The sequence below is a fragment of the Canariomyces notabilis genome (assembly GCF_033297395.1).
Source record: "Canariomyces notabilis strain CBS 508.74 unplaced genomic scaffold N656scaffold_4, whole genome shotgun sequence".
Classification (NCBI taxonomy): Eukaryota; Fungi; Ascomycota; class Sordariomycetes; order Sordariales; family Chaetomiaceae; genus Canariomyces; species Canariomyces notabilis.
The window spans coordinates 1,144,277-1,168,290 of record NW_027041826.1 but is presented as its reverse complement, the minus strand read 5'-3'; the positions used below and the strand labels follow the sequence as shown (position 1 = coordinate 1,168,290).

The 24,014-nt window shown below is 55.2% G+C and overlaps 5 protein-coding genes across 5 annotated transcripts; 4 read left to right on the top strand and 1 right to left on the bottom strand.

Moving 5' to 3' along the window:
* Positions 1-541: 541 nt before the first annotated feature.
* N656DRAFT_787842 (AAA ATPase) lies at positions 542-3,255 on the top strand (the record flags this gene model as incomplete). Its single annotated transcript, XM_064816645.1, has 5 exons — positions 542-597; positions 667-750; positions 805-1,054; positions 1,110-2,601; positions 2,663-3,255. The coding sequence occupies 5 exons, from the start codon at positions 542-544 to the stop codon at positions 3,253-3,255; spliced, it is 2,475 nt and encodes an 824-aa protein (XP_064672884.1).
* Positions 3,256-5,388: 2,133 nt separating this feature from the next.
* On the bottom strand, positions 5,389-6,008 carry N656DRAFT_704297 (uncharacterized protein; the record flags this gene model as incomplete). The annotated part of the gene is made up of 2 exons (XM_064811166.1): positions 5,389-5,788; positions 5,878-6,008. 2 exons carry the CDS (start codon positions 6,006-6,008, stop codon positions 5,389-5,391), a joined length of 531 nt encoding a protein of 176 aa, XP_064672883.1.
* Positions 6,009-7,690: 1,682 nt separating this feature from the next.
* N656DRAFT_776421 (uncharacterized protein) lies at positions 7,691-9,630 on the top strand. The gene is made up of 3 exons (XM_064814635.1): positions 7,691-7,771; positions 7,850-9,499; positions 9,579-9,630. The coding sequence occupies exon 2, from the start codon at positions 7,935-7,937 to the stop codon at positions 9,399-9,401; it is 1,467 nt and encodes a 488-aa protein (XP_064672882.1). The 5' UTR covers positions 7,691-7,771; positions 7,850-7,934; the 3' UTR covers positions 9,402-9,499; positions 9,579-9,630.
* A 2,432-nt stretch (positions 9,631-12,062) lies between these two features.
* Positions 12,063-13,072, top strand: N656DRAFT_843088 (uncharacterized protein; the record flags this gene model as incomplete). The annotated part of the gene is made up of 4 exons (XM_064819072.1): positions 12,063-12,531; positions 12,596-12,735; positions 12,792-12,857; positions 12,941-13,072. The coding sequence occupies 4 exons, from the start codon at positions 12,063-12,065 to the stop codon at positions 13,070-13,072; spliced, it is 807 nt and encodes a 268-aa protein (XP_064672881.1).
* A 5,885-nt stretch (positions 13,073-18,957) lies between these two features.
* N656DRAFT_704389 (uncharacterized protein) lies at positions 18,958-22,178 on the top strand (the record flags this gene model as incomplete). Its single annotated transcript, XM_064811174.1, has 3 exons — positions 18,958-19,359; positions 19,437-21,601; positions 21,674-22,178. 3 exons carry the CDS (start codon positions 18,958-18,960, stop codon positions 22,176-22,178), a joined length of 3,072 nt encoding a protein of 1,023 aa, XP_064672880.1.
* Between the last annotated feature and the right edge of the window lie 1,836 nt (positions 22,179-24,014).

Below are 24,014 nucleotides of genomic sequence, written 5' to 3'. Positions count from 1 at the left end.
GGATTGAACAATTGTTTTCCGGCGTCGCCATTTGCCTTTACACTAGAGGCTCTGTCAGCAGGCTCTTGAGTTGCTTGAGTAATGAACGTTGGAATGTGTTGGAAGGTTCCACAGCTGATAGTGAAAAACAGATGCTGTGAGTGCTGGAAGCGGAGGTTTGCACAACAGGTTGGGACTTGGCAACCAGAAGAGCTTGGGCCAACTTAACAGCAGTGCCTGAGAGTGCACGGACTTTGCCGCCCAAAGCTCCGCAGTCGTCATCTGAGTGGCCGCCTGGAGCCAGTTCGCCGCCTGCTGGCCTTCCGGAGACCAAAGACCGATAATCATCAAGGAAAGGCTGCAACGCTTTAAGGTTCTTTCCTTCATCGCAAAACTCTCTCTCCCAAATCCAAACCTCCCTTCATCAAACCTCTTTTCTCTTCCTGCCCACGTCAACTCGCACCTTTTCTACAACCCACCCTCTTGACTGGTGCCCGCCTCCAGCTTTGCGCTGTCCTCACTCCCCGCGATTTCCTCAACGTTCCCGGATCAGACCGACAAGATGGCACCGGAGCCTAACCCCGATCACCGCGAGCACAAAAAGAAGGTCAATTTGACGTATGTTGCCTTATTTTGATGCCTTTCAAGTTTTTTGGAAGCGATATAGCCAGCTAACCATGGATACAGCGATGCATCTGGCGCCGAGCGCAAGGATGAGGATGACACGGCCACTGCCATCCTCAAGAAGAAGAAGAAGCCTAACCAGTTGATGTACGTGAAATGTGCCCTTAAACTCTTTTCAGGCGGCTTGCTGACGAGGGACAGGGTCACTGATGCCGTCAATGATGACAACTCGATCATCGCCCTCTCCAACAACACAATGGAAGCGCTCCAGCTGTTCCGTGGCGACACGGTGCTGGTTCGCGGCAAGAAGAGGAAGGATACCGTTTTGATCGTCCTTGCCGACGATGACTTGGATGATGGCAGCGCTCGTATCAACCGAGTTGTTCGCCACAACTTGCGGGTGAAGCACGGCGACATCATCACCATTCACCCTTGCCCTGATATCAAATATGTGAGTACCGAGCTGCCCGCGCTGGCATCTGGACAGGATGTTGACAATGCCTCAGGCCAAACGGATTGCCGTTCTGCCGATCGCCGATACAGTTGAGGGCTTGACCGGCTCTCTCTTCGACGTTTTCCTCGCGCCGTACTTCCGGGAAGCGTACCGACCCGTTAGACAAGGTGACCTTTTCATAGTGCGTGGCGGTATGAGGCAAGTCGAGTTCAAGGTCGTCGAGGTCGACCCGCCCGAGTATGGCATCGTTGCTCAGGACACGGTCATTCACTGCGAAGGCGAGCCCATTCAACGTGATGAAGAGGAGAACAATCTCAAGGAAGTCGGCTATGACGACATTGGCGGTTGCCGTAAGCAGATGGCTCAGATCCGGGAAATGGTTGAGCTACCTCTGCGGCATCCTCAGCTCTTCAAGTCGATCGGTATTAAGCCTCCTCGCGGCGTTCTTCTCTACGGGCCTCCAGGTACTGGTAAGACGTTGATGGCTCGTGCCGTTGGCAACGAGACGGGTGCCTTCTTCTTCCTCATCAACGGGCCCGAAATCATGTCCAAAATGGCTGGCGAATCCGAGTCCAACCTGAGGAAAGCGTTTGAGGAAGCCGAGAAGAACTCACCTGCCATCATTTTCATTGATGAGATCGACTCAATCGCCCCCAAGCGTGACAAGACAAACGGCGAGGTCGAGCGCCGCGTGGTGTCTCAGCTCCTGACTCTGATGGACGGTATGAAATCACAGTCCAACGTCATTGTCATGGGTGCAACCAACCGTCCAAATTCCATCGATCCTGCTCTGCGTCGTTTCGGCCGCTTCGACCGTGAGGTCGATATCGGCATTCCCGACCCTACTGGCCGGCTTGAGATTCTGCAGATTCACACCAAGAACATGAAGCTGGCGGATGACGTTGATCTGGAACAGATCGCTGCCGAGACACACGGCTACGTCGGCTCCGATATTGCTGCCCTTTGCTCCGAGGCTGCCATGCAGCAGATTCGCGAGAAGATGGACCTCATCGACCTCGACGAGGATACCATTGACGCTGAGGTGCTCGACTCGCTCGGTGTGACGATGGAGAACTTCCGCTTTGCCCTCGGCGTCTCCAACCCGTCGGCCCTCCGCGAGGTTGCCGTCGTCGAGGTGCCCAACGTCCGCTGGGAAGACATTGGTGGTTTGGAGACGGTCAAGCAAGAGCTCAGGGAGAGCGTCCAATACCCTGTCGACCACCCTGAGAAGTTCCTCAAGTTCGGTCTCTCGCCATCCCGTGGCGTCCTGTTCTATGGCCCGCCCGGTACTGGTAAAACGATGTTGGCCAAGGCCGTTGCCAATGAGTGTGCTGCCAACTTCATATCGGTGAAGGGCCCTGAGCTGCTTTCCATGTGGTTCGGTGAGTCGGAAAGCAACATCCGCGACATCTTCGACAAGGCTCGTGCCGCTGCCCCCTGCATCGTCTTCCTCGACGAGCTGGATTCCATCGCCAAGGCTCGTGGTGGGTCTGTGGGTGATGCGGGCGGTGCGTCGGACCGTGTGGTCAACCAGCTCCTGACTGGTAAGTTCTTCCACTTCAGACAAATTTGGCTCATGCACATATGCTGACACATGGTTACTAGAAATGGATGGTATGACTTCGAAGAAAAACGTCTTTGTCATTGGCGCTACCAACCGACCTGAGCAACTTGACCCTGCGCTCTGCCGTCCTGGCCGTCTGGACTCCCTCATTTACGTACCTCTGCCAGATGAGGAAGGCCGTCTGAGCATTCTCAAGGCTCAGCTGCGGAAGACGCCAGTCGCTTCCGATGTAGACCTTAGATACATCGCCTCCAAGACGCACGGCTTCTCCGGTGCCGATCTTGGCTTCATCACTCAGCGAGCCGTCAAGCTGGCCATCAAGGAGGCTATTGCGGCAGACATCCAACGGACCAAGGAGCGCGAGGCCGCTGGCGAGGATGTCGACATGGAAGACGACGAGGACCCCGTTCCCGAGCTTACCAAGCGCCACTTTGAGGAGGCCATGCAGATGGCTCGACGCTCGGTTAGCGATGTCGAGATCCGCCGCTACGAGGCCTTTGCCCAGCAGATGAAGAATGCTGGTCCTGGCGCCTACTTCAAGTTCCCTGAGGGCGGGGTGGAGAGCAGCGGCAACGCTGGAGGCGCCGGCAACTCATTTGGCGACGCCGGTAACGACGATGGCCTTTACGATTAGACGACTTGGGCACTCAAGTCCTAGACAGGTGTGGTCATGGGTTTTCCGATCTGATGTATTCTAGTTTTCCTTCTACTTCATGATCCCTCACCGTCTGCGCACCTAGCAGGGAGTCCTTCGGGGCCAAAAAGAATGCTGGGCGATGCTACCTCAGCTAATGCCCACTCTGTGGTTCTTTTTGGCAAACAAGGGTGCTGCATCGGAGAGGCGGAGTCGGATAGAGGGTCCATATCATGACACGAGGCCGGTTGATGGACTGCGTACAGGACTGCTCTGCGGCCCGTCAGAGATAGCGCAGGTTTCCAATCTATAGATTGCGAAAAAAATACTACTCTGCCTCGGGTTTAGTTTCCCTGTTGTGAATGAATGTTTTGCGATTGGTGTGGTTAAATTGTGCTCTGCAAACCTGGTCCACTTGGACAATACAATACAAGCGACATTGCTTGTTCATCTGACTGGACTAACAGATGGACCAACTGGCCCAGATGTGGCGGGTAGAGTTTCTGCAGAGTTCGTGAAGCTGAGGAGCAGCAGAGACCACTGCCAGCGCCGTCTTGGTCGAACTGGGCCTGGTTGTGTTTCAGCTCCCCGATCATGGGATTGATACGGGGCGCCTCTTACCCTTGGACTGAGGCGGGACTCGAGCGGTAACGTGGATTGGGTTGATCGGCAAAAGCTTGGATAAGCCAAGTGCTGTGACCGTGTTTGTGTCTGTGTGCGAGGCAGGAGATACCGTTGGTTTAGTTTAGCTTTGGAGGATAGTCAATGGTCCGTCAGGTCTCTTGAGCCCAGTATGAAGTATGTAAGTGCAGCAGCGGAGGTTCACCGGACGGATGGATGACTGGATTCATACTATGCGCACCAGACTCTACTCTACTCTACTCTACTCTACTCTACTCTACTCTACTCTACCTGCTAGGCTGGGAAGGGGCATGCGGCGGATGCTGAGTAACTACTACTACCTTGCCTACGAAGCAGTGTAGTGCAGAATTTGTCTCGGAGAACAGGACCTCCTCAGACCGGAGGCTCTGTTAAGAGGGGTAGTAGAGAGGATGATTTTTGCTTACAAAATTTTGGCTGCACTAACAGATGTTCCCCTTCTCAAAATACCTTGACAAGTCAATCAAGCCAAGTAGCTAATTATCCCTTCATCTCCCTCCTTCCCAGAGGGGAGCGAACGAACAAACCAAGGGGGTTCCGACAAGCCATTGGAAACTGTCGATCAATTGATCACGGTTATGGTTACGGTCATGGTCACTGGGTAGGAGAGAAGTTCAGGCATCTAGATATCGAGATGAGCACGAGGATGAATTTCAGCCAAGGTTTGCCCAGGGGGTTCCTTCTGAAGGGATGGGATTCGATAGGAACGCTTCATTCCGTGCTATAAGGGTAGAACGTGGAATAACTAGGTACCTGTCCTAAGATTGATTTGAGGTCCCAGACACAGGGCCACGGGACTTGGGGTTGTGGTTTGGAGCGACGCTGCTGGCGGATGGCTCTGATAACGATTCCCTAAGCGGCGCTAACTGATGGACGGACTACCTTACGGCGGCAGGTTGTGCGGGCTGCATATCGAGGACCCGGTCATTGGTTTGGCTAATGGACTGTGACGGTTGGAGCTTCGGGATTGGACTCGTGCCGTATGGAGCTTGGGACTTTGAAACCAGCCATTTGATCAAGCACGGCTCTGTTCATAGGGGCACATGCTGTTTTGTACTGCGGGCGTCTGCACAGGACGCCCAGAAGAAGAGTCTATTATACATTGAAGGGGTTTTGAGGAGTAAAGAAACTTTCGTTATCTACGTTGTGATCATCATGTGGTTTGTTCGCCCAGTTTGCCGTTGAGCTGTTTAGCCGGGGAGGTATGTGGTTGGGAGGAGCAGGACTGCTGTTGCCATCTCGTCCCTTCCGCTGGCCATCCTCCTCCAAGTGATGACCGACATTGCTGGCATGGTACTTGTGTGCAACCCGTCTGTCACTCGATGCCCCTGCATTGTCCTTGTGAGATCCCATGGCCGCTCTGTTGTGAGGTGTGAGGGAGCGACGGCAGGCCCTGCCTACCAGGCAGCGCATTGGGCCAAACGGCCTGGCCTGTCTGGCCATGTATCCATCTATTCGCCTCAGCCCGGCCATTCATGTGGTTCCGCTATCTTCAAGTTCACACACCGTATCCAGACATTCTCGCGTCACCTTCAGAGCTTCGTCGACAACCGCCTGCGGGACAGCCAGGCTTGGTCTGCCGGCGCTGGCGGTGTTATTGCTGGCCGTTGCGCCGTTGGTACCTTCTGTCTTCTTGCCATTGACTCCTCCTCCTCCTCCTCCTCCGTCGTCGGAAGAACTGGAACCGTTTACGGGCCGGGTGGTGTTTGGCGCCAGCGCTGTGTCTTGCCGTACATCTTCGATGACGCGGCGAAGGAGGGCAGGGAAAGTGGTTACGTCGCCGGAGCGGAGCAGAGAAAGCGCGTGGGTTTGGATTACTGTGGGCCAGTTGGAAGGGTGCGCGTGGAGGGAATGGAGGAGGTGGTCTTGAATTCTGTGCAGGCGAGGGTGAAGTGTCAGCTCGGTTTTTTACCATGCTTTTGCAGTGGATGAGAACGCAGGGAAGGGACTATGTAAACCTACTTTGTAACATGGCCGTCTTTTATTAGCAGAGTGTTGATCTGTGACCTGAGGTCAGGGTCGAGTGTAGCGGCTGTGTAGTTGGCAGCCGAGGAGGGCACCTTGACGGGCGTCGCGGGATTCTGGCTTGCCATGATGGGTCCCGGCTGAGGGGTTTTGGAAGAGGAGTAGGTGGGAACCAGATGTCGTCCTTAGAGTCACGATATTGAACGAGGCACCCTCTGCAGGCAGATTTAATGGCCGCTCGCTAGCGGGCTTGCCCCGATTGGCGCTGCTTGCCGCAGAGGCAAGAGGTGCCGAGATGGTGCAGCTCAAAAGGTGTTTACGGGTCACAGGAGGGCGGACAGCGCGCAGGAACGTGTTACAAACACGACGGGCAGTCCTACTAGCAGAGACTGCAATTGTAACTAGTCGCGTAGAAGAAACCAAGATGAAGCAGGGAGCATATGTTCGACCGTTCGAATTGAGATGCTGCGCAAGGCTGAAGGATGTCTGGAGCAAGGCTGAATGAATACCTTACGGACCGTTGAACCCCGAACCGAATCGTCGGCACGTGAGATCCGCGAGACCAGGGTCGGTCGGTCCTGCCAAGATGGGGAACAAAGTCCGGGGTCCGCTTGCCAAGATCTCTTGCAGTCGTTGCTCCCAACGACGGGAATTGAAATTCCAGACTGTTTTCGCCCCTTTACAGTACCTGCCGTTTCTCAACTTCATTCCGTTCTTTTTTTGTTTTTTTTTTTTTTAACATAAGTACGACGACAACTTCAACGAATCTACAGTCGGAATTGCGGGTTCTCGCAGAGCTTCCCGAACTGGGACGCACAACTCTAATTCCAGTCAACCTAATTAATTGATTAGTGAAAATTCCAACATTTGATGACAGATTCTCATTTCCTTCCTACTTCAAAGTGCATTTACTGTACATCCTAGACTATGCGCGATGTGGTGTGATAGCTGGCCGCGCACACAGCAATGTCCGAAGTACCCCGGGACCGCCCGAGAATGTAGGCGAGTGATCGACCCTTCGGCGGGCAGACGGGGCCAGACCAAGTCTGGCCCTGTTATCTAGGCTTCGGCTCTAAACGCTCCAACGCAACTCGGTGGCTGATCACTGGGCACGAGAACACCAAGAAGAGATTGACCAGCGCTTTACTACCGAGAACCGAGGTGCTATCTCTTGGATCTTCGACCTGGCCATCATGGGCCATCACACTCGTCGGTCGTTATTCGTTATTCCCACCGACCATGGACAAGCTCTAGCTTTGATGGCGCGGCTGCAATCGCCAACGGGCGGTCGCACAACGAACCGCCTTGGCTAGCATGCCATGAAGTGGCCTGATTTCTGTGTCTGTATCTGCATCAAGAGGACCGTGAGGACCGTGAGGGCCGTCTTCCTCCTAGTAGCCATCGTGTCTCGGTGGAGCGAGACCATGGGACGCCTAGATAGCAAGTCGACTGGTGTTGCCCTCCCGGACTGCCAGGTATAATACAGCTTCTTCTGCTTCGTCCAGATCCAAGCTGTCCGTCGGACTCAACTCTTCTCCTACGCATCGTCTCTGCCAGGAAAAGACATCAAGACCTTCTCAGCCTCTGATCCGAAAGAATTCGAAACCGCCACACGTCAAGACAATGCGTTCCGCACCAGCCCTCGTGGCCGGCCTCACGGCTTGGGCCTTCGGCGTCAACGCAGCGCCGGCCACGCCGGTTGTTGACCGCCGTCAACTTGTTGTTCCTCCCGACATGCCCGCTGTCTTCACTTACACGTGGCCCAACTGGTAAGCAACTGCAACTGCTTGCTCACATCCGATGCTGCTTGGCCAGACACAAACCGGGTGGCTAACCTTTGCTTCTTGCAGTTACCCCATGGACGACTTGTCTTTTAGAAGCTCGTCTTTCACTGGCGATGTAAGTATTTTATTTGGCTTCCTTACCCCCTTGCCCCTTTCACCCCTCCCTGTCCTGTCTTGTTACTTACAATCGTGCAGTTCGAAGTCCCCAGCGACGTAGCGTCGCTTCAGCTGACAGTCCCTGGCTACGCCTACTCGGACTCCACCTACGCTATGTCGTCCGACGCCACCACTTTCTCGTGCTCGGGCAAGTTCCTGGGCGTCATCTACCCAGACACGGTCTGCACCGACATCCCCATGACGGGCAGCGGTCGCGTGCGGTGCATCGCGCCCAAGAAGAAGGCCGAGAAGCCCTCCGCTGCTGCTGTTAGCACGTCGGCTGCTGGTACGACTACCATCAAAGCAACCGTTTCAGTCTCCGACTCCACTTCGGTTTCCTCTTCCTCTTCTTCTTCATCCTCTTTCAAGTCGACTTCTTCTTCCGCGGCCGAGACTACCTCGGCTTCCTCCAGCTCCAGCAGCTCCAGCTCCAGCGTTGCTGCCGCCACCACAAGCCCTGCTGCTGCTGCTGATGATGACGGCGATGCCACTACTTCTTCCACGGCTTCTGCTACGGCAACAGCCACAGCAACGGCCACGGCGACCATCATGACGACGGAAGCCGACGCCCCGCTTACTATCACCATTGCGACTGCTGCCCCGCGCCGCCCCCCGCCTGTCATCCGTGGCAGAGACGTTGCGGCCGCTAATGATGCCATCTGGCCCTTCCTTGGCGGCTTCCCCTGGTGGCTTCATGGCGGCGGCGGCGGTGGTGCCGGTTGGGCTGCTGGTGGTGGGTTCCCGTTCGGTGGCGGCGGTGGGGGTGGTGCGGCTGCTGGTGGAGGCTTTGTTGGCGGAGGAGGAGGTGGTGCTGGTGCTGGTGGTGGTGGTGTAGTTGGTGGAGGAGGCGGTGGTGCTGGTGGTGGTGGTGCTGGTGGAGGTGCTGGCGGAGGCGCTGGCGGTGGCGCCGGTGGAGGTGCTGGCGGAGGTGGCGGTAAAGGAGAAGGCGGCGGTGCTGGTGGTGGTCAAGGTGGTGGACAGGGCGGTGGACAGGGCGGTGGACAGGGCGGTGGTCAGGGCGGTGGTCAGGGCGGTGGTCAGGGCGGTGGTCAAGGTGGTGGTCAAGGTGGTGGCTCCGGCGGTGGTGAAGGTGGCGGCTCCGGCGGCGGTGGTGGTGGCTCTGGCGGTGGTGAAGGTGGTGGTGGTGGTGGCAGTGGCGGCGGTGGTGGTGATGATGATGACGATGCTGCGTCTGGCGGCGGTGGGGGTTCCGGCGGAGGTTCCGGTGGTGGACAAGGCGGTGGCCAAGGTGGTGGTCAGGGTGGTGGTGGTGGTGGAGGACAGGGCGGTGGCCAAGGTGGAGGACAAGGCGGCGGACAGGGTGGTGGACAAGGTGGCGGTCAAGGTGGTGGCCAAGGTGGTGGACAGGGTGGTGGTGGTGGTTCTGGTGGCGGACAAGGTGGTGGACAAGGCGGAGGACAAGGCGGAGGACAGGGCGGCGGCCAAGGCGGAGGTTCTGGCGGCGGTCAGGGCGGTGGACAGGGTGGTGGGGGAGGTCAAGGTGGTGGTGGTGGAGGATCTGGCAAAGGTAAAGGTGGTGGAGTAGCGGCCATCACGATCACCGTGGGTGGTCGGGGTTGAGTCTGCCGCGGATTGTCCACATGAGCTAGGGACGGCCAAGTTCCAAGCCAGGGGAATGGAAGGGTGTTAGCAGAGGGATAATTGCGATCTGAAGGTTCCTGCTGTATTCGAGTTGATTTCCATTGTTAGTCGTAACTTGGAGGAATTAATGGGAAATCAGATAGCCAAGATGCTTGCCAATGATTCTTTGTATTTTGTCTCCAATTGCCTCTCCTTGGGGTACTTTATGCGGTCTCGTCAGACTGTGTGGCCTCCCTTCCCAAAGGGCCGTGAAACCGATCGTTCGTGTGTGCGACTCTTTAGCTATTCTACAGTGGAGTTGATTTGCCCTAAATTTGAGCTGAAAGGCCAGTTTCTAAGCGTGCAAAGTAGACTTGTGCTGTGGTCGTCAGCCCCTTTTCTCAATGTTTGGGGAGGGGTCAACAGCTCACCAACCAGAGCAAGGGAACAGTATCCTCCGCCTCGTGGCACCAAATGATGCCAAAGAAACATACAAGTAGAGTAGAAAAAGAAGAGGACTGGATCTAATGCATGGGTTTGTCGCTCTCAGTAAGCATCTATTTCGGTTCTCTTTATCCAATCCAAGACGAGGTAAACATTGAACGACAACAATATACACACGGTCATCACTACGTACAGCCAGACCAAGTTCGTTTCAATCTGGCCCAATGGGGAAGCACTTTCGAGACATGTGTCAGCACTGCAAAGCACAAGTAAACGATACACGGCATTTCACGGGATAAAGGGCTCTGGGTGATGGGATCTCCAGGAGGCAGTATGTTAGACTAACGCACAACAGCCGGGAGATCAGATCGCTCAAGGGTAGGCGCAGGATGCGCGATTGGCGGTCTTAACGCCTCCCTACTTTGAAACCTCTCTGCTCTATCCGCACGCCCAAGGTTTGTACCTGTCCCTGATGGGCATACCTGCAGCTGCAAGATCCAACACGGCGGGCCTAGCGCCGGCGCCACGGTAACATTGGCGTAGTCACCGCGTCCTGGTGGTCTGGTGGCGGAACTGTGAGAGGGTAGGGAGGGGGGTGACTCTAAGTAAGGTTATGATACTTGTACCCAAAGCATGAACATGCAGAGATACTAGGTAGTAGTAGTATCCGGTACATGTGTGCATACACAACACGCCTCACTGGCAGCCTCGATCCCGATGAGACACTCAGGGCCCAACTCCTCTGCCGCCAGTGACGCAGCGGCAGGCTATTAGCCAGTAGCTGCTGCAGGTGTGAAGCCGCCCACCACCACAATCGGGGACATGGGACGATGTGCCGACGGTTAGCGAGCAGATTTGGAGCTAGGTTGGGGGGATAGAATCAGGATGAAGTCAATATGCCAAGCTACTAAATATTGATCTTCTTTAGCAGCTGATAAAGCAATCATTCAGCTTGTGTTAACCCAAAGAGGGTTCGAGAAAGTTCAGTTGCTGTCAACAAAGGAGAGAAAGGAGGAGTAGATATTACCAACACTTGACATTCTGCAAGGTCCTACAGAATATCCCCCAGGTACCTTTTGCAGTTAAAGTAATAATCAGCTATTCAAGGTACTTATGCGTTTGTAATAGACACAATACGTGTAGCCAAGAGGAGGGGAGGCTTCTGTCCTTAAGCAACCAGATGCATCTGCAGCGAACCCAATTCGGAAGCCGAAAGGGCCCCCAAGAGAGCACATCTTCATTGGCAGAACCCGGGACTTATGTGCCTGTTTTCTTACAGGCTGTTTCAGTGCAGTGCCGTGCTGGAATCTAAGATGGAACAGAGGACCTGATCCGGCACCATGGTTCTGCGTTTCATGCAGGTGATGAGGCTGCGTCGATCCCATGCTACTTGACGTTCCTTTTCGACAAGCCAAGCTGCTGTGGCACTTTCTAAGTGGCTTGGGTACTACCCTGATGCGCTTCACAGCACTGGGGTTATGGACTTCCTTACCATTTACCGCTTAGTACACGTAGATGACTATCGTCGACTTCATCCTGTCGAGTTGGAATATGCCTGCATTGAAGAATAAGCCTGTTTTGCCATATGACACAGCTCGGGGAGTCCTCAGGATTGTGGGAGGCTTAAGAAAAAGGAACTCTATGTGCACCCCTTCCGAAACCCCTGAAGGCTGCTGCGCTTTGTTGTTTGTTTATTCCTTTAGAGATAGATAGCCCCTGATTCCACGCATCCAGCTGTCAATAGGATCAACCTACTTCGTAACTGATTGTTCTCCTGAAGGCTAAAAGACATACTCCTCCTGTCCATTGTGCAAGGCGTTTCGTCACCGTATGATCCCCTTGAGTTTCCATTCGTCGTCCCCGTAGGTCCTGCAATAATGGTCGTGCCGAGCGGAGCGGAGCCGGAAGCGGCCGGAAGAGGCAACTCCTCACGGCGGCACTCAACGCCGGACCACGGCAGCCGCGCGGCTTGCCCGTGGCCGAAGTTCTATTCAGACCGGCGGAGCACACCTCGTCGTCGCCGGCTCCTTCCGGAAATCAAACTAACCCTCCGAAGCTTCACACTCTCATCACCAAAAGTGACCGTCAACCATCACTTCTTCCTTTCTTCACTGCATCCAGAGCCACAGCAGCAGCACACGCAACCATATCAAATCCATCACCAACCGTCCCTCTTTCTGCCCCTCCTCATCTTCTTCAAATTAGACAACAATAAGTATGTCTCATCCGGCTGGCGACGATCGTGTCGGGGGTCATTACCCCAACCCGGGCCGCGTCGTCGACGACGACGGCATCATCATCACCACAACCACCACCACCATCGTCGCGTCCGTAACCACCACCACGACCATGGCCACGGAAACGGTGACCGCCACAATCGACCGCTTCCCTGGCGATGACGCTGCCGCTGTCGCCCCTGCTGCCGCCCCTGTTCTGGCCCCAGCTGTTCCCGTCCGCGCCAACGGTGCCCCCGCTCCCCTTCCCGATGGCCGCACTCGCGTTGCCATCTGGCCGCCGCAGCCGCCCATGACCTTCGAGCGGATCCCCGTCCCGCCCGCCAGCGAGCAGCGCCGTGTGAGCCTGCTCACCAACCTCTTGATGACGGCCGCCAACAACAACGACGGCGGTGCCAACTCTCGCTCCCGTTCCCCCTCTCCGTCGCCGGCTTCGTCGCCCGTCCCCCAAGGTGAGTAAAAAAATGAGAGCAGATAAAACCCTCAAAGAAGATAGAGCCTCCATTTCTCTCCCAGAGCAGAAGAGCAAACAAAAGAACTTGACCAACCTAAATGGATTAGACGAAGCCGCCATCAGCCCGTCGGCGACCGTGGCGCCCATCTTGATCCCCAACGACTGGCGTTACGACGCCATTCGTGATGTTCCGAGACTGGCCGTAAGTTTCTTTCAATCCAGAAACTCCATTCGAAAAGCTAACAGTCAGCCAAAAAGAACGTTCCACCCCGTGACGCCGAGGAGCGCGAGCGCCAGCGCGACCGGTCCCGCTGCCTCACTCAGGTAAGCAAAACAAGAGAACGCCCCTCAACAACGCCGTCTCCTCCTTTGGTGCACTTGCTGACCAATCTCTTCCCCCCGTACAGGAGGAAATTGCGGCCGACTTTGCGGCCTACCAGTGGGCCGTCGAAGACGACGCCGAGAGGGAGGCTTGGATCCGCCGGATCCGTGAGGAGAGGGAGAGGGAGCTGGAGCAGAAGCGCAGACGCCGGCAGTAGTCTGGCGGCTTCAGCCTATTTTTGGTTTTGCTTTTTTTATCCTTGTTTCTGGTTTTCTTCCTCCTTGGAAGGGAGGCATTGGGTGTTTGGCGCCCAGTTATGGGCAGAGGAGAGACGCCTGTTTTGCTTTTTATTCAACTTCAAGCATAGATGGGATGGATGCCCTCAGAGGGCCGTCAGGAATTGAACGATTTGCTTCACTTTTGGGGACATCATGGATGTGCCTCAGCCAGAAACGACTGCTTGAGCTGCTCGAAAAGAGAAATAAGGCCTAGCACTTTGTGAAATGGACCACAAATCCGGAGGGGCTCGGCCAGAAAACCCCGTATTCCCAAGTGATTCTGCCGTGTACACGCCGAGAATAGTTTCGTGACTCGAAACCAGCGTGGTACATCAGAAGAAATCGTTGGCTAAGGAGATGGAAGAAATTGCCCAGGGATGCACACAGGCGAGTCACAAAGAAAATTCGGAACGGGTACAGATACCGGACCTGGTGCTCCTTCCCCGTCATGTGCCTCATGGGGAGACGCCTGCACAATGCGGGGGATCCTCGACGGTTGGCTTCGAGGGCGTTACTACCCCAGATCCATCGAGGGAACCGTGCCACGGTTGGCATGACGTGCGTGCTGCGGCATGCTGTGGCGGCAGCCCAAGTTGCCCGACTTCTCGAGGATTCTATTCAAGGTAGTAAGGCAGGAGCTACTGTGGTAAGAGAAGGGACCCCCGAGGCACTGTCTACCTAGGCAGATCATACCGTAGTTCATACCCGTAGATACTGCCTTGGTTTCTAGGTTCTTCTTTCCTAGGTAGTCAGCTTTCCATATTTGACTCCATATCTAGTGTAAAAAGATCAAGTTGATAGAAAAATAAAAGAAAATAAAAGGAAGATCGTCACGGAATCGACTTGCACCGTAAAGGGGGTCAGACCAGGGCCAGAACAGTCAAGGGTTCTCTTGCAGCTAGGTAAGGGATAGAGACACTAGATGCAATGCAGCTTCGCTGACGGATTACGGCACATGCCCGCGATGTGCCGTCGGCGAACGGCAAACGAACGGGTCGCCGTCCTCGGGTGCGGCAAAGGGGCGCGGTTGCCGGCGCAGAAGACCGGGGGAATGCAGTTGCAGCCCGATACTTTGGAAATGAAAATGCTAATGGGGTACAAAGTAACATTATAGGTAATATAGCGAATCGGGAAAAGCTGGAGAAGCCGGATCCTTCCTTCTCTGTCACTGTCGAATATTTACCTTATTCATCCTCTCTGAAGATCTCCCTTCTCTGCGCTGTCTCTGCTGTTATACGCTGTAACGCCGTTACGCAGCTCTTCCTCATGACTCTAGCACGGGACTTGACAGATCCCGGGCGCGTCTTCAGCGGCCTGCTGTGCAGCCAAGGCCCACGTTGTCGAGTTGCACCATGTCCTGTACCTGTACGACAACGTTGAGATTGACAGTTTCAATTCTGGAGCCGACGTACATAGGTAAGGTAGGTAGGTGTCACGGCGTGTTGCGCTAGACGGTTCTCGACATCCCGTCGCCGCCTCCATATACCGTGCGCCAAAAAAGCTAATATTAGTCCCCCGTATTTCCCTAACTTTCAGAATTGCCGACAACGATCAGAAAGAAGTCTCAACTGGAAAAAAGGGTGCTCGGGCTCCTTGTGACCCCTCACTTCTTGACCGGTCGACTTGGCTCTGCATTTACCATGCATTGTTGCCGTGTCGGTGAAGCTCTGGCTCCAAGGAAGCGAGCTTGAATGTGCGTTGTCGTGGCATCGCTTCCCGTTGCCCCGGGTTTGGTTTCTGAAAGGGAGATGCCGGTGGGTGTGGGGAAAAAGGCGTTCATACGGCGCCTGTTTGGCGGAAGTGTGCCAAAACCTCAAAACCACAAATCTTTTTACTAGGCTCACGCCGAGGCAGGAAACCCTACCCCGTTAATTCTATTTAAATCCAATTAAGAATTTCCCGCCACACCCAGCCTTCTTTTCCACCTTACAACCTACTTCCTAGTTCCCACTCAATTACACTCGATTGTATAGTGTTTTTCGCTACTCTTCAAATGGCTTCCAATCGAGCTCGGGTAGTGAGAGCGTTCCTAGCGATTTAAGCTCCCTAGAGGTGGCTGGCAATTGTGGTAGTTCTGTGGCTTGTACGCCCTGCGAGCAAATTGAAGCGAATTCGCCAAGTGCCCAGGAATCGCGTTTTCTAGGCAATTCAGCCAATTCAGCGAATTCGACTGCCCTGGCCAATTCGACAGCCCAGTCGCCCACTTCGACCCAGTCAGCCACACGTGGCCAAGCAATTCCTTATCCGCGTGCCCAGTCACATGCACCTTCGACTCACGTTGCCTTCGTCGCTATGCGCCTCCCAAGCCTACAGCGCAGCCTTCCACCTAAGGAATCAGCTCTTCGAGCACTTACATATGCCCGCGATCACGCGCGGCCCTACGACTTCACTACCAAGATCCTTGGGAACATAGACCCCAAATCATCATAGATAGGTTACACTAGTTGAATAAGTGGAAAGAATATCATAGAGGACTTCAACAGAATGCTGGCAATGATAGCCAGTATAGTACGGCCAGGATAAGGGAGGAAGAAGGCCACCCAGTAAGCCAACTGCTAATCCACTAGATGAGTAGTCAGTTAAGCTCAATTGCATCCAGTTGACAGTGGCTAAATTCATTTATTGCAGTTATACTGCAAAACCGTAGGCTTCCCAAAGCCTACCCGGGTGTGGGCGAATAAAAATTTTTGTGGTTTTGGGTTTTGGCACACTTCCGCCAAAAAGGCGCCGTACCTTCAAGACCTGGGGGGAGGGGCGGCTGCCGATGACGTGAAAATTCTCAGATGCAACGAAACCTTCCGAGCCCCGCCAAGCAAAGGGAGATCGGGCTGGCCGAGAGTTGACGGATGGGGAACAATGCTGGCTGAGAACGATGCTCGCATCCCCTGACGGCTGCCGGATCTGGCGATAAGACGAAGGCGGGCTGCTCCGATTTTCCCTCTCCGGTCCCTGGACTCCTGGGAAGTCTGGGACGAATAAATGAAAATTGCTTCAGGGACCGCTGTTACAAAACCGCAATGCCTCGTCTATTTTGAAGGCTGGTCGCTTGCCTCATATTCACACATGCTCCGAGTCCATTGTCTCTATCATTAGCGGCGACGATGGAACCTAACCTCTCCCTTCAGGTTCTCCCTCTCCCGACCAAGAAACAGCCTCGATGCCCGAGGACTGGTTGATGCCGCGTCCAGTGTCACATCTCACTTCCCGCCTGCACGCAGATGATAGAGGAGTGATCCGGAGCGCTTCCGGGCGCTTCCTTCGGGCACTTGCTGGCAGCTCACCTCACACCCCAGACCTTACACGCCCCTCTCCATACATACATCGTGTCGTCCTCTCTCCTGCAGCTGGGCTGGCTAACTAACGCCCAGCCATTGCGGATAATCTCTCCGCTCCACTCACAAGCAGCTACATCGTTATTAGGCTTCGTACGTCTCTCGACACCATGTTGGTGTTGCCCAAACCATCCGAACTGCACCGTTGTTGCACATTCGCTGGGTTGGTGCGAGTACATACAGATTAAACGGGGTCCATGTTGGGTCTCTTTCAAGGCAGCTGCAGCAGCTGGGGCAGCAAATCGGCGCCCAGCCATCCCAGAGCTTCCAGCTGTCTCAGCTTACAATGAGCTGACAACGCACTCCAGATCCCACTACCAGTATTCCAGCACGCTCCGCCGTGACCGGCGGGCAACGACTAACGGCACGGAGCCTCGAGACCCCGGACTAGAGAACACCGAAAGAAATAACTTTTTGTGGAAAATTGTATGCGTGCGTGCGTCTGCATGCAGCCAGCTGCTGCAATCACTTCTCAACCTCGCAAGGCGGTGAAGAGACCTCGGGGCCCAGAGGAATGGCCCGGGTGGTGTTAGTGCGTGCGCCAGGCAGGTATTCGCAGTGCTAACATAGGTACCCGCTTGCCCCTCGTCGTCGAGAACACCCGACCTTCCAGTCCGCAGAAGACAAACCTGCATTTTCCACGGAACTGCTGCGTCTCTGATGTCTCCGCTGCGGGCTGTGCGTCTCTCCCCTGTTGGCCTGCTGGCAGCTGCGAGCTTCGAGCTTGCCTGTGGCTAGTCGCAGCCTGCGATGCCGGAAGCCCCGTACTGTACGGGCCCGTAGGTTGAGTATTATCCTACAAGAATGAGCAAGTGGCCGGCGGGCCTCCCTAAGAACCGGTCCGCCCGGATACCCTTCCCGTCACTGTTCCCGTGCTGTTTCTTTTTGGAAAGAGAAGGGTCACTCTTCCTGCCGAATCCGCCCGTGCGAAGGCCAATATCGGACGGCAACGCTCCTGGGCTTATTAGCTTTGGTGATCAAGACGATCATCCGGGCTCCTTCCCGCTCCCTGCTGCCTCGTCGATAGGGACAGCAGTCACAGGACATCCAAGCGGTGATTCCCAGGATCCCAATTTCCTGCGTTACTGGGCGGTCCCAGCACTGCACTGCCACGGTCTCTGCCCTTGTGGCCGTTGCGGTCTCAGATATTCTCCGCATTTCAAGAGGGATGCCGTCTCGAGAGGGGTGGGAGGGCGCAAAAGACAAGCACCGTCTTCGCGGCATATGCATCTACCGTCTCGAAATGTCATTCCAGAAAAGAGGCAGAGTTGGGTCGTGGGCTCGTGCGACACCGCGAACCCGTCTGTGAGCAGTATAAAACAGGAAAGTGGGTAGCCGGGGTTCTGGGCCAACACCCTAGAACAGCCCATGAATGGCCGCCCTTTGGTTGGCCAGAACGTTTAGCAGGGCTTCCCTGCAAGCCCCTCCATCAGATCAATGCTTGTGCCCCAGGGTGCTTGTCTAGCGAAGGGCTGGCAAAGTACGGAGGTACCGCAGTACACTAGCGCTCCAATACAGAATTCCAATTGGATCCGACCTTTGCCTTACCGACTTTGACCTTTAGCCGCGTTATACAGCAAAGGGCAGAGAGAGAGGAGATAATACATGGGAGACCCCGCTGTTAACCGTCTGGAAGCTTGACTTCCTCTTCAGACTCACTTAACGAACTTCTCATCCATCACGCTCGTTTTAGTTGTTCTGGACCCTTCTTCCAGGTATTTTTGGAGCTGAGGTTTTGTTGTTGCGCCTCAAGTTCCCGCCTCCTCCAAATCATCGGCTTGGATCGGCGCTCGGTGACGGCAGGTTACACACACTGAAGCCCCGGCCGAAAAGAACTGGCCCAAGAGATCAACCAGCACCTGAGCTGCGTGAGCCAACAGCTTGATCGAGCCCTTTTTGTAGATCTCGAGAGCTCTGCAAAAGAGGTCAGTAGCAAAGGTCATCTGCGATCTAGGGGACCGTCGCGACCCGCTGTCCAGTGGCGAAAAGCCACAGCCAAGTTGTTCTAGTTGAACCAACCTCGTCAGCTGCGCACACCCCCGATCCTATCCTTCCCCACCATTGCATCCCCATCATGGTTCGACTGGGCCATCTCGGCCATTCACCATTGAACGTTCGGCATGCTGACTTTTGTCAAAACCACTTTCCAGCTCCCTCCATTTGCCGCCACAGCTCGTAAAGGCCATGAGCTGCCGGCATTGCCTCGTCGCCCCATCGTAACAAGCCCCGTATGTTTCCACAACCTCTGAACTCCATCCACCTCCACCTCCACCGCGATCCTCACCACCGCCACGCTTGCTGCTGCCATTGCGAGCACCAACAAACAACAACCTACCCCTCCGTCACCTACCTCGGGAGGACCCAGAATGCAGTGCTGCTTGCAGCAGTCATTCTTCGCCTTCTCCTCTTCTTTTCCCCTCTCCTGCTCCTCCTCCTCCCTACCGTCGCCCTCGTATCTCTAACACACCGCTCTCCCGCCATCAGGCCACAGCATGGACACGCCGCTCGAAGAGAGTGGCCCGGCCCCTCTCGCCCAGTCGATCCTGCAAACGGCACAGCTTCTCTACCCCGTCGTGCTCCTCCTAGCCTTCATACTCTCGGCCGCTGTCCACAGCATCGTCTCGTCTAATACCGAGGAAGAGCTGGTTGTTCCCACGGCCACGGGTCCCGGGGGCAAGCCGCTGCCTGTCACCAAGAGGAAGCGGGGGCAGACGGCATCGTCACATACTGACAGCGTTGGTCGCACTGGTTGCTCCAAGACCGTTGTCCAATACCTGACAGCCGCGGTTGTTTTGTCGTTCGTCGCCAATGGCGCAGCAATTGCTGCTCATGCCCTTCAGTCCATCCGGCGTTCCGGTTTCGAAAACGCTTGGTGGTGCGGTGAGGAGCGAGTCGTGAGTTGTGCCCCGCCCTGGTCCCGTCAGCGCCGGCCGCATAATCCTGGAATTGTCCAACTGATGAGCGGCCCAAGGTCTACGTTGCCGGATCGCTGTTTTTATACATTTACATCCTCATTACGCTCTGGGAGGGCTCTCAGAGTCCGTCCATCGTTCACCAAATATTCTGGACCCTCGGCCTCGCTGGCGAGTTGATTATTCTGCTTGCCTTGATCAATACAATCGACGGGGGCTACGATACGGCAAATGGCAGAACAGCGGTTGCTTTTGAGGCTGAGTCGAGTCTCGACTCGTGGGACGCCATCGACCTGGGCATTGCGGCCATCCGCATCTGTCTCATCGCGTTTCTGATATGCCTCTATTGTGTGGCTGCTCGCAGGAAGCAACAGGAAGAACGCCGTTTCAAGGACGAGGAGGCCCAACGGTCAGATTCGGACGAGGCGAGTCCGCTGCTCGGCGGGCACGGGGACTATCGTGGTCACACAAATGGCCATGCGAGGCGAGGCACGGACTATGGCGGGACAAACGGGACCTCCAGTGACTCTGGCCGGGGCTGCCAGCAGCCGGACGAGGAGGCGGCCTTTTACAGACCTGAGAAGCTACCTCACAAGACGTGGTATGAATACTGCCGTGGGTATTCAGTCTTCTTCCCGTACCTCTGGCCGGGTGACTCTCTCAAACTTCAGGGCGTGGTGCTGCTATGCTTCATCCTTGTCGTCATGCAGCGTGTTGTCAACATCCTGGTGCCCGCCCAGATGAAAGCCGTGACAGACATCCTTGCGCACAAAGGCGACACCGACGCCCAGCCGTGGACCCAGTTGGGACTCCTGATCTTGTATAAGTTGCTGCAGGGACCCTCTGGCCTTCTAGGCTCTCTCCGATCCATCCTCTGGATACCCGTCTCGCAGCACACGTATCGCGCCTTGACCACGGCGGCTTTTGAGCATGTGCATTCTCTTTCACTAGATTTCCATCTGGGCAAGCGCACTGGCGAGGTGCTTTCGGCGCTCAACAAGGGCGCCTCGATCAACCAGTTTCTGGAGCAGGTCACGTTCCAGGTGGTGCCGATGCTAATCGACCTCATGGTCGCCATCATCTTCTTCTACGTCCAATTCGGGCCCATGTACTCCCTCTTCGTCTCTGTCATCACCTTCTACTACCTCTACCTGACCATCCGCATGGCTGCCACTAGAGCCGACCAGCGTCGCGACATGGTCAACGCGGACCGCGAGGAGGAAGCAGTCAAGAACGACTCAATCACATCGTACGAGACGGTCAAGTACTTCAATGCCGAGAAGTACGAGTTTGACCGTTACCGCCAGGCCATCAAGAATTTCCAGGCGGCTGAGGCCAAAGTCACGTGGGGCATCAACAACATGAACGTGTGCCAATCGGTCGTATTCATGTTGGGCATGCTTGTCGCCTTGCTGACGTGCGGCTTCCAGGTCTGGCAGGGGCAGAGGGATCTCGGTGACTTCGTGCTGCTCATCACATACCTAGGCCAGCTGCAGGGACCGCTCAACTTCTTTGGCACCTTCTACCGGACAGTACAACAGGCCATGATTTCGGGCGAGAGGCTGCTCGAGCTCTTCAAAATTCGGCCCACCGTCGTGGATAGACCTGGTGTGCAACCCCTGCCGGAATGCAGCGGCCACATCAAGTGGAACAACGTCGGCTTCGCCTACGACAACCGGAAACCCGCACTGCACGACCTGTCGTTCGAGTGCAAGCCTGGCACCACCACCGCCTTTGTGGGAGAGTCTGGTGGGGGCAAGTCCACCGTGTTCCGTCTCATGTTCCGGTACTACAACTGCCAGGAAGGGAGCATCGAAATTGACGGCAGGGACGTGAAGGACGTGACAATCGATTCGGTTCGCCGCTTTATCGGCGTGGTCCCTCAGGATACCATCCTATTCAACGAGACGCTGATGTACAACCTCAAATACGCCAATCCGGAGGCCAGTGATGAGGATGTGTTTGATGCGTGCCGTGCAGCTGCCATTCACGACCGCATCATGAGTTTCCCGGACGGCTACAACACGAAAGTAGGCGAGCGCGGCCTGCGGCTGAGTGGAGGCGAGAAGCAGCGCGTGGCAATCGCACGCACCATCTTGAAGAGGCCGAAGATCATCATGTTGGACGAGGCAACGTCAGCACTGGACGGGGAGACCGAACAGAAGATCCAGTCCAAGCTGATCAGTGGCAATTTTGGACAGGGCCGTACCCTGTTGATCATCGCGTAAGTGTAGACCAAAGTACACCCTAGTGTCAGCTGAGCCTTGCGGATCCTCGTGCTAACCTATATTGGCAGTCACCGTTTGTCCACGATCACACATGCCGACCAGATCATTGTTCTGCATGCCGGAACCGTGGTCGAGAGGGGCACGCACCAGGAGCTTCTCGCTCTCAATGGCCGCTACGCCTCCATGTGGGAGAAGCACTGCGACGCTGAGCGGGCAGCCGAGCAGGCACGCCACGCCACACGGAAAGCCAAGAAGTTGCTGAGTCAAGCGAATATCTCGCGGAGCGACGAGCTATCGCTTGGATACAGCAGCATGCGGTCGTCGACTATCCTGCCTAGCGGGCAGGTGACTCCTCGGCAGAAGCTCGATGGGCACGAAACCGCGTCGATTTCGTCCAACTCTAGCCACTCTGGCTCCGAAGGCACCTTCCAAGACGACGGGTGCGATGCACACCGTCACCGCGACATTTTGGGGCATGCCGAGCGGCCGGATAATGTCCGGCGACCTTTGCTTTACTCGTTTCCGTCACAGTCTTCTGCGGGCCGTTCAACGGACACGCATATATCGCCTTAGTCTCAACCGGACCGCAAGCCAGGTTTCCTAACTAGATTAATACCCAGAGGGCAGTGGATATGATGTCGGCGGCATAGATGGAGATTCCAAGGGGGGTCGATCCCACATACCTTATCGCCACCACCAATAATTCCCGTCAACCACCCAGCGAGGCAACCAAATATGGCCTCCACTTTAATCCCGCCGACTCTCGCGATACAACCGCGACCGCAACGGAAATAGATGTGGCTTGCAATTTACCATGAAAAAGCGGGTTCCTCGGGCATGTGATGCAACGCACGATACAAGTCAAATCGAGGGTTACGAGTTAATGCACGACATACGAGCCAGTCTAATAAGTATTCATCAACCAACATAACCAACCGACACGACTTCAACACCAATAACGTCTTGCCGTCCGTCGGCAAACCTCTCTGTTAATTATATACACGGCTCCGTTAATTTTGCATCCCCCTTTCCCCTCTCACTTAGTCACCTCCTAACCCACAATTTGTCTTGTCGTGCATTGCTTCGCTTTGTCTGTCCAACCCTTTCCTTCTGTCTTGTCTTTTTTTGCTGTCGGGTCTTAAAGACAGATCCCCGATTTTTTCTTCTTTGCAAACCTTTGCAATTCGGCAAGGTAATGATGAGATGAATGAATAATCCATGATTCCCAGCATGGGGCGGCGTTGGTTTTTTATTCCTCTCGTGTTGTTCTACGGTTGGGGAAGGGGGATGGGTTGGGTCGGGGGGTACAAACCTGGGGTTGGGGGCAGGAATGATCATGGTGCTAATGGAGCACGGGGTTTATTATTCGTATTTATCCCTGGATCGGTTTGCTGGGTTTGTGTCAAGGTTTTCCCTCTGTTTGCTGTGTCTCCTTTTCCCTCCTCTGGTACTACCGTGTGAGCAAGAAGGTGGTGGGTAGGGAGGAGCATATTGAGGGTCAGGTCTCGGGAAGGGGTTTGCAGTTGGGAGGAGGAGTTGACGGGTCGTTTGCGCCCCTGGCAAGGTGGGAATGGGGTAGGTGACCCCCGTTGTCGCTAGGGAAGAAGAGTGAAAATAAGAAATATTTGTGACCTGAGCTGTCCATTGATTTTGTCCCTTTGTTGTTTCCTGAGCAGTGAGTATGCGATGTGTGTCGTTGTCCGTATTGTCTGTCCGGGCTGTTCGGAGGGCTCGCTGGCTAGCAAATTCACCTCATAGCAATGCCCACCTCCGTTTTGGACCCAGGATAGAAGAACGTGTAAAGTGAGGAAACGGGGAGTCTGGAACCCAGCATGGGTGAAAACGACGTACGTACTACCCGGCAGAGGAGAAGCAGAAGGCTGTTGCTTAAGAAACACTGAAAAGGAAGACTCCTTGGGACCCATCACAAGCAAACCACCGCACATTCCCTCCCCATTGTACCCCTACTTAGCACGTTTGTTTATTGCTCTCCCCCGTCTCTCTATTAGTAATTGTATTATTAGAGGTCCTATTCAGAGTATTATGTTCCGAAATCCGAGTGCCATAGGTTATAACTCCAGCTTCTATGCGCCCCCTTTCCTTCACATACCGCCGCCGGTGGTGGAGCTGCGCTCGAGATTCCTAAATGGAATGCTCCTTGCATCTGGCCTCCACACTTCCCAGATCCGAGCCATACCAGTAGCACAGATGGGAAGTACCGGGAGAGTCTGGCCCCTTTCCCCTCAACCTGTCATCTCGACTTGGCCGGAATAAGGCGTCGTTTCCCACAGCATTGAAGCCGTTGCATTTCTCCGACGCCGTCCCAGTCTCCATCCATCTCAGCGGCCCGCCCGATGGACAAGAACAAACTCCCCGAGTGCTGCCGCCCCATTTCATCCCTAATCAAGC